The sequence below is a fragment of the Leptonychotes weddellii genome, chromosome 6 (assembly GCF_054177405.1).
Source record: "Leptonychotes weddellii isolate Sample4059 chromosome 6, ASM5417740v2, whole genome shotgun sequence".
In the NCBI taxonomy this organism is placed as follows: domain Eukaryota; kingdom Metazoa; phylum Chordata; class Mammalia; order Carnivora; family Phocidae; genus Leptonychotes; species Leptonychotes weddellii.
The window spans coordinates 545,857-555,054 of NC_138374.1; the positions used below are offsets into that span (position 1 = coordinate 545,857).

The window sequence follows — 9,198 nt, forward strand, 5'->3', positions numbered from 1 at the left end:
CACGGATGACTTTATTTCCCCGCTGGGAATTCAACACAAGAAGGGTGGGGATTTAAAACACAGCCCACGCAAATGCCAAGGAACTGAGGTTCCATTCTGTTTTGTCTTTGTAAGTAGGAAAAGGAACACAGATTCCTTAGTTTTAGGAGCATTACCTGTATTTGTTTATCATTCAAGCATCTCTTTTGCTTCTTTCTAGCTTGATTTTTAAACATATGGTCATTGTGAAGGCCAAACTTGGCCAGAATTTTACAATGGAAATACAGAAATTCAAAGACGAAAGCGAGGATTATTTGGCACGCATGTGGCACCGTCTGGCCTTGAACTCGAAGAGTGTCTGCGGAGAGCTGGTCTGCTACCACAACGCCGTCCAAGCCTTGCAGGTCCGACTGAGGAGCTTTGGGTGGTGGTGACCCAGCCTCTCGGGTATGGATGTGGCCCCGTGGAGGGAGGCTGAGCCCCTGGGCAGCTGCGTGGAGGCACCCCAAGGAAGACCTTGCCCAGCAGAGGAGCCACGGGAGGGGACGTGCCTTTCTGATGAGTCAGGGCCAGTAGACAGACGCCTGTCTTCCGTCGCCCCTTCCCAGCGTGGAGGGACGAGGTCCCTGTGTGGGTGGGGCGCCCTATTGCTGCAGGGGAGATACTGTGGGGGGAGTGGGTGAAGCCCACCCAAGGGGGGACGCCCAAGGCTGGACTGGGCTACAGACGGAGCAGGGCTCTGCAGCCTTCTGAGACTCCCCACCCCAACCAGAACCAAGACGGACTGCGAGTGACTTGGGGGCAGGTTCGGGGGAGGGGCGGTGTCTGGCGTGGCGGCAGAGCAGGTGGGACTTGCGGAAGGACAAGGAAGCCCTGTCAGATGCACCGGCACCAAATATCTGTTACACAGAACGTCTCTCACGGAGCAAATCCTGCCGTGAGGTTCCTCGACTGAGCCAGGGTCCCAGGGGTGGCATGTCTCTTGGGAAGGCATTAACTGGGGACGGGTCAGGACGCCGCTCTGTGTGGTCAACACTGAGTGGTCAATGAAGACCAAGGTCCCCACCAGGTTCACTGGGACCGGGCAGCGTGGACCCCACCGCTCCAGAGAAAGGCACCAGGCTCCTTGCAAAGGCTCTCTGTCCCCCCGACCCCAAGTCCCTTCCTCCCTTGCTTCCTGTTTCTCAGGGGTACAAAACGTTTTTAGTAAATACACAGGGTCACACAGCCATCACTAAGGTCAACGTTAGAATATTCCATCACAACCCAGAAACCCGGTCCATCTGCCCTCACTGTTCTCCCCACCGCCAGCCCCAGGGAGCCGCCAGTCCACTTTCTGTCCATAAGGGCTTGTCTGTGTGGACATTTCACGAAAGTGCAGTCACACAAGGTGTGTCCGTTGTGACTGGCTTCTTCCACTTGGCATAACGTGTCCAGGCCTTGTGTGATAGGCTGTGTCCGAGCTTCCTTCACGCTCAGGGCTGAGAGTCTTCCATCGGACGGGTGTTTGTGTTCTTTCCATGTTTAACTATTGCGAATAGTGCTGTGTGGACACGTGGTCACATTTCTCTTGGGCCCAGCCAGAACAGTGTAACTGTGGGGCCGCGCCGATCTCCACCCAACCTTCCAGGAGCACTTTCCCACCAGCCGTGGCAGAGAGCGCTCCAGTCTCTCCATGCCTGGACGACACTGTCACCTGGCCGCCTGGTTGTATCGTCCTGGCGGGTGACGGCGCTGTCTCATCATGTTTCCCGGGTGACTAATGCATGTATTTTCATGCATGTATTGGCCACGTGTCTATCTTTTTTGGAAAAATGTCTATTCAGATGCTTTGCCCAACTTTTAATTTGGTTGTTTGCCTTCTTATTGTTGAACTGTAGGACTTCCTCGTGCATCCTGGGCACGACCCCTTATCAGATACAAGACTTGTAAATTTTTTCTCTGTGTTGTTTTTTCAGCCACTTTTTCACTTTCTTGATGATACCATTTGTAGCACAAAAGTTTATAGTTTTGATGAAGCCCAATTTATTTCTTCTTTTGTTGCTTATGCTTATGGGACGGTATCCAAGAAGCTGCCCCGTAGTCCAAGGTCATGAAGATCTACTCCTGTGTTTGTTGTAGGAGCTTCATTGCTGCAGGTCCTACATTGAATCTTTGATCCACTTGGAGTCACACTGTGGCTGGTGTGAGCATGTGGATGCCCTGTTTTCCCAGCCCCATTTGTTGGGAAGATGATGGTTGTGTCATAAACACTCCAGCCCAGCTCTCACCCTCTCCAGGTCTCCTGCAGAACTCTAGCCAAAGCCATCGAGACAGCCATGGGGGTCCTGAGGCCCCATCTGCCCTGTCCCCCCCCCGACAGGCTTCCTTCACTGGGCTCCCACGTCCACCTGCCTCTCGCTCACTCCTCCCTCCCCCACCACTTACTGAGGCGGAGGGCAGGGGCTCAGGGCTCCATCCACAATCCTCCCACCTTGACGATCTCAGCCAGGCTCCTGGGCTAAACACGACCTCTACCCTGAGTCTCCTCACAACGTAGTGTGTAGCCTGGACCCCCTTCCACCCTCACCTCACATGTCCCACTGCCCACTCCCCCTTCCATCTTACCATGTGTCAACCCAGCACCCAAAGTTAAACTCCTGCTCCTCGGCACCACCCTCCCCTTTCCTGCCTTCCCCCGCCCCACAGATGGCAGCTTCCCCTCCACTTGCCCGAGGGTCAGGTGTGGAGTATGGTGTTTGGGGTGGGGGCGTGGGGCCGGGGGGGTGGAAGGTAGAGGTGCCATCGGCTGGGCTGGCTCTGCTCTGTGAGGGCCGGGGAGCAGCTCCACTCCCTGGTGCAGTGATTTGTGACCCAGTTTGTGCATGGGCCAGGCCTTGGGCTGGACTCTGGGGCTGCCTGCTGGACAGAGCAGCATCTTCCCTGACCCCGGGAGCTCTGGTTAACCACAGAACCATCCAGAGAGTGCCTCACATACACATTTGAATGAGTGCCTTAGGAAACAAAGCTGGGTACAGACTGAAGACAGCCTGACTCAGGAGGCCTGGGGGCCAGAAGGGGCAGACCGGGCAGGCAGGCCCACAAAGGGAGTGGAGGGCCCGGAGAGATCTGCGAGGCTTTGGTCTTGGGACAAAACTATCAGCAACGGAAAGGTTCTAACGAGTGTGGACAGCAGATGTCCCGCTAGAGGGTCCCGCCGCGGTGGAGGCGGGGTCTGTGCACACACTTGCTTCCAGAAGACACCCTCCGTTTCAGTGTTTGGGATGCTGAGTGGTAAGCACATGTCTCTTCTGTCCTTTTTTGTTTCATCCCAAAGAAGCCAGAGAACGAGTGGCAAAAAGTTGAGTACATCATGGAATTCAGCGAGTGGCTGTATTACAAACAGTTTCCTATGGAAGACGTGACATTCCACCTGAAGTGGGCGATTGACATCCTGCTGCTGATGACACCTGCCAGTGACACACCTGAGCTGGCAGGTGAGGGTGGGGTCTGCTCTGGTTCAGAGCCGGGCCCGGGGTGGACGTGTCCTCTCGGGCCCCCGAGGGGACTTGCAGCCGGGGGGAGGAGCCCTGGAACGCGGGGCGAGGAGCCCCGGGACGCCGGGGGAGGAGCCCCGGGACGCGGGGGGAGGAGCCCCGGGACGCGGGGGGAGGAGCCCTCGGACGCAGGGGGAGGAGCTCTGGGACGCGGGGGGAGGAGCCCTCGGACACGGGGGGAGGAGCCCTGGGACGCGTGGGGAGGAGCCCTGGGACGCCGGGGGAGGAGCCCTGGGACGGGGGGGTAGGGATGGGGGTACAGAGCCCTGGGACGCGGGGTAGGAGCCCTGGGACGCTGGGGAGGAGCCCTCAGATGCCGGGGGAAGAGCCCTGGGACACCATCCCTGAGGCCTGCCTGGCCCCTGAAGGCGGGTATGCCTTCTAGAAGGACCCAGTAGGGACATGCTCATGGCTTGGACACCCCTATCTTGCAGGGGAGCACCTGTCCACTCAGGGAGCCCCAGAAAGTGTAGTGTCGGAGGACGCGGGGTCAGTCACCTTGGAGAAGCTTCGGAACGTGAGACAGCTGGAGGCGCTGGCTCGCGCCTACACCCTGCTGGCCCTGATGGTGTCCCCGAGCGCGGCCAGCTACGAGGACTACTGCCTCATGGCCTACACGTACCTCAAGCGCATCTGGCAGGTGAGGCGTGAGGCTGCTCCTTGATCGGTCCCCAGCTCTTGGCAGGAGCCCATGCCTCTCCCTGTAGCCCACGGGCCTCGCCTGCTCGTGCAGCCCTCGGAAGAGGGCCCTCACCACACTGCAGTGGCTGGGGACACTCTTCTCTGAAACCTCTCCACCACCCTTGCCCATCCACCACGAAGTACCCCTGGGCAACGGTCCCGGGAGCCTCTGCATGTGGAGGGGACAGCCAGCCCATGATTGCATCTGCCTGCCTTTCAGCAGCCCTGGCCCTCGGCTTCCAGAACCTTCTTTCGTTCATCCCTCCTCCCCCATCATCTCTTTACAGGGCCCTCCCAGGGCAGCTCTTTGAGCCTCTGGTTCTCGAGGACCTCCTGAGGGCAGTGCCCCGACCCTCCCAGCAATGTGCTGGGGGACAGTGGGGCTGTCACCCCTTGGCAGTGGGAAGAATGGGAGGGACTGGGAAGGCATCCTTGGTCTTCAAGATGCCCCAGCCCACTCTCCCACCGTCCACAAAACAAGGATTCTTTAACACTTCTTTTAGGAGAACCACTAAAAGTTCTATGTGTTCTCAATTAGAGACATGAATTCACTTCATGGAGCTGGGACAGGCACTCCTCAGAGGTCAGCTCCGTGTCCCCGTTGGTCCAGGTCCTGGGGGCTGAGTGTCCCACCCACTGAGGGACGCTGCAGTCACCTGTGCATGGGGCGAGCTCACTGGTGTGGCCCTGGTGCCCTAGTGGACACAAGGTTACCACTCAGAGCCTTAGGACCACTAGCCGCCCCTCAGATTTGAGCAGGTGGGGGAGCGTGTGCATGGCTGTTCTTAATGTTGCAAATCTGGATTTCATTTTTCACAGGTATCTTTATTAACAGCAGGAAAAGCAATTTCAGAAAGTAAAATTCTAGCAGCAACAGCTAGTTCACATTTGTTATTGCCTAAAAAAGAGAAGGAGAAGAAGAAGGAGAAAGAGAAGGGGAAGGAAAAGGAGAAGGAAAAGGAGAAAGAGAAGGAAAAGGGGAAGGAGAAGGAGAAAGGGAAGGACAAGGAGAAGGACAGAGAAAAGGGCAAAGACCTCAAGCAGGTACTGTGCGCACTTTCGAATATGGGGCTGTGTCTGGGCCCCTGACAGTGGAGGGCCAGGGCCACAGACTGGGGCCACATGGCTGGGCCTGGACCCACACCCAGGCTGTGGGGCCTGCCGGACCCCTCTATGCCTCAGTGTCCTCTTTTGTAAAGTGGAGGACAACCCCAGGCTGTTAGGAGGGTGACCCAGGACATGTGTCTCCTCTCTGGCTGTGGGTGTGTGGGAAGGAGGGCAGCTCTCTGGAGCAGGGGAAAAGAGCCCCCGCATCCTGAGGGGCCTGCAGCCCACATGCGCACCCACGCAGCCGGACACTCCTGTGTGCATGGCCGTCCAGAGCGGGCACTCCCACCGGGCTCCAGCACTGTGTCCTCTGTGCACGTGTCCACACAGCACTGACTGCACGCAGATGCGCAGGTCCTGGGGGTACCACGAGCCGGGGCACCCCAGGCAGACTCTGGTTTGCACATGGCAGAGAGCATCAGCTTTGTGCTCTTGCAGGTGATGTCAGAGTGTGTTTTGGCTGTGAAATCGAACGTGGCTCTGGTGTGGGTCACAGCTCGGGCTTGGGTCACAGGGAGGGCAGCCATGTGCAGGGGCGCCGTTGGGGCAGAGGCGGCGGGGGGGGGCCCGGATCCAGGCAGCACTGGGTCCCCGAAGGCGCTGCCCTCTCAGGGCTCCCCGCCGTCTGCTCAGGCTGTGCTGATTCTACAGCGAATCCTGCGTTCCTGCTTACAGCATCACACCGCGGTTCCTAGCCAACAGCTGGAAGACTTACCGACAAGCATAGAAGAATGGGCTTCCTACTCCTGCCCTGAAGAAGTGATGTCGGTGTTTAAACAAGATAAAAGCGACTTTACCATTAACCCGTCAAGCATCCAGAAGCCGGTAAGGTGACTTCAAGCAGGGGTGCGGGCTTGGGTGGGGTGCCAGCCAGCTGCGTTCCGAACCCCGTGTCCCTGCCCCGTAGTAGCCTTCCTGCCGTGAAGTGTATCCAGAAAGCGGGCGGCCTGAGCAGGGGGCTTAGTGACTCATTGAGAGGGAGACCCCTGTGTGTGCCGCCCGGGCTGAGGCGCAAGCACGGTCAGCCCCGGGCCTCCCCGTCCCGGCCGCCACTCTCCCCAGACGAACTGGAGTGTCGGTGGGAAGCACGTGCTCCCTGTCGTCATGCAGCCCCGCCCCTGAACACGCTGAACACGGAAACGCCCCTGTGGGCAGTGTCTGTGCCTGCGACCTCCCAAGTAACCCACAGAAATCCCTCCCTCTCTGGATTTCCACACTAACCACACTGGCAAGGAAGCTGTTGCTTGTGAGGTTCCAGGGGTTAGACCCGAAGACTTTGGGGACCTTCAGTGCCCACTGCCTTCTGCCTGTCTTTTGTGCTTAAAAACGTGGAAATACTCCTTATAAACCTTTTGTGTTTGGGTTCGTTCACTCAGTATTTTGTGGGATTTGTCCACGGTCGTCTGTGTCTCCGTCACCTGTTGGGTGCAGTCCCACGGCCCCTGACTAGACCACGGTCCATTTGTCCGTTCGACACTGGATGACACTCGGGTTGTCTCCAGCTCGTGGCTTCACGCGCGAAGCTGCTGTGAGCGCTCGTGATGGAAGCCGTGCGTCTCGGAGCGTGTGTTTGGTCGACTGTGCCGGCCTCGTCTGGCTCCCCTTCCTACTCTGGCCGTTCAGAGGAAGCATGGCAGCACCTTCCTGTGCCCTCTGGCCACCCGGACATCTTCTCTGCGGCCTTTCCAGTCTGTTGCCCACATTTTATTAAGGTTTCTGTCTCTTTCTTGTCAGTTTGAAGGAATTCTTGATCTAGTCTGGGAACAACACTTTGACAATTTACGAAGGGCCAATTACCTTCCACTCTCGGCCTGGCTCTCTTGCGGTCTTCTCATTGACTAGAGGTTCCTAGTGTTAATGTGATAAAATTAGTGATCTGTTCCTTTGTCACTATACTTTGTGTGTCCTGCTTAAAAAGGCCGTTTCTCTTTCCAAAGGTCATGAAGATATTCTCTTACAATATTTTCCCCAAAGCTTTATGGTTTTATGTGCCAGATTCACACGGACCATCCACCTGAGATTGGTGGGTGTGGTGTAGGGCAAGGTCAGCCTCAGGCTTTTAAATCTGGGTATCTGAATGTTCCAACCCCATTTATGGGAAAAGCATTTGCCCATCTTCTTTGCAGAGCCATGTTTGTCCTGAATCCAGTGTCTACACACGTGTGCTCACATCTCACGGTCGTGATTACTGAACTTGCGTGCCCTCACCTTGTTCTTCGAGAAGGTCTAGGACGTTCTTTCCATTCTCTTTGCATTTCCACGTGTACTTTAGAATCCAGGTGTTGGATTCCACTTAACACTCTGGGCGGGGGGTGCAGGTCGTGATTGCTCAGAGTCTCTGAGTCAGCTGTGGACTCAGGGAGAGCTAACCCTCTCCCACAGCCTTCCCGTCCATAAACACAGTCTGCCTCTCCACCGGTTTAGACTGCCCTCGATTCTTAACAGAGGATCGAGTTTTCTTTTTCTTTTTTTTTTTTTTAAAGATTTTATTTATTTATTTGACAGAGAGAGACACAGCGAGAGAGGGAATACAAGCAGGGGGAATGGGAGAGGGAGAAGCAGGCTTCCCGCAGAGCAGGGAGCCCCATGCGGGGCTCGATCCCAGGACCCCAGGATCATGACCTGAGCCGAAGGCAGACGCTTAATGACTGAGCCACCCAGGCGCCCCATGGATCGAGTTTTCTGTGTGGAGCTTAAGCACGTGTTAGGTGTATTTCCATGTATTTGATATTTTTGATGCTATTGTAAATATGCCTTTTTGTGTCATGCTTGAACTCCACATGAAATATAGAAATATAATTCTGTTAACCTTTTTTTTTTAAGATTTTATTTATTTGAGAAAGAGAGAGACAGAGAGAGAGGGAACACAAGCAGGGGAAGTGGGAGAGGGAGAATCAGGCTTCCCGCAGAGCAGGGAGCCCCATGCGGGGCTCGATCCCAGGACCCCGGGATCATGACCTGAGCCGAAGGCAGACGCTTAACGACTGAGCCACCCAGGTGCCCCTCTGTTAACCTTTTAATAATTTTGGTGATTTATCTGTAAATTCTTCTTGATCTCATGTGCGTACAATCATTCCATCTACAGCCCGCTGCTTACTTCCTAATTTCTGGTCCTTGCACTTTTCATTCCCTTATTTGGCTCTGTTGGCTCAGGCCTGGGCAGGTGTTGAAGAAACACCGTGACCGTGCACAACCTTATCTCATTTCCTGCTTCAACGGGAGGGTCCCCAACAATACTTGGAAGTATAATTGGTGTTTGTTGTAGTTTTATAGATATTCTTTATTGACTAGGGAAGTTTCTTATTTCTCTTTGCTAAGAGTTGTAATCATGAATGGCTATAGACTTTTACCAAGTATTTTTCTCCATCTGTTCAAGTGATAATGTTTTTTCTCCTTTATTCTTTTAATTGATTACATTGATCTTTTGCTGATGATTATCATAATATGATCAATGTAGCTGAAACATATTATTCATCTCATGTATAATCGTGTTTGACACTTTGGGGTGTTTGCTTCCATGTTCATTCCTGTTCATACAGCACCCATGTCAGGATTTGGTAAAAAGTTACTCAGACTCTGAACCGTTTCCTGCTCCCAGCCGGCGCCAGACATGCGGCTTTTCCACACCAACATCCAGCTCTCCTGTTGTCTGTGCACACCAGCTGGGCGTCCTGTGAATTAGCCCAGTCCCGGCACGGACCTCTCAGGGTTGGTGGGCGCGGGCTCCTCAGGCTCAGAGCTCAGTCCCTCAGGGCGGCCCCCACATCAACACTGCTGTCCGCACCGCTGTCTGACGTGGCTACGGATTGGGGGTTCCCGTGACCCCCTCCTCGGGGTTGATGATTTGCTAGGACGGCTCACAGAACTCAGGGAAACACTTTACTTTCTAGATTAC

The 9,198-nt window shown here is 55.3% G+C and overlaps 1 protein-coding gene across 1 annotated transcript in view; it reads left to right on the forward strand.

Annotated features, from left to right (window-relative positions):
• The window catches only part of CFAP46 (cilia and flagella associated protein 46), a 123,995-nt gene that overhangs the window by 78,232 nt on the left and 36,565 nt on the right, over positions 1-9,198 (forward strand). The window contains exons 28-32 of the mRNA XM_081822985.1: positions 200-383; positions 3,296-3,455; positions 3,950-4,155; positions 5,016-5,240; positions 5,979-6,128. Coding sequence (XP_081679111.1) covers positions 200-383; positions 3,296-3,455; positions 3,950-4,155; positions 5,016-5,240; positions 5,979-6,128 — 925 coding nt within the window. The remainder of the gene's footprint in view (positions 1-199; positions 384-3,295; positions 3,456-3,949; positions 4,156-5,015; positions 5,241-5,978; positions 6,129-9,198) is intronic.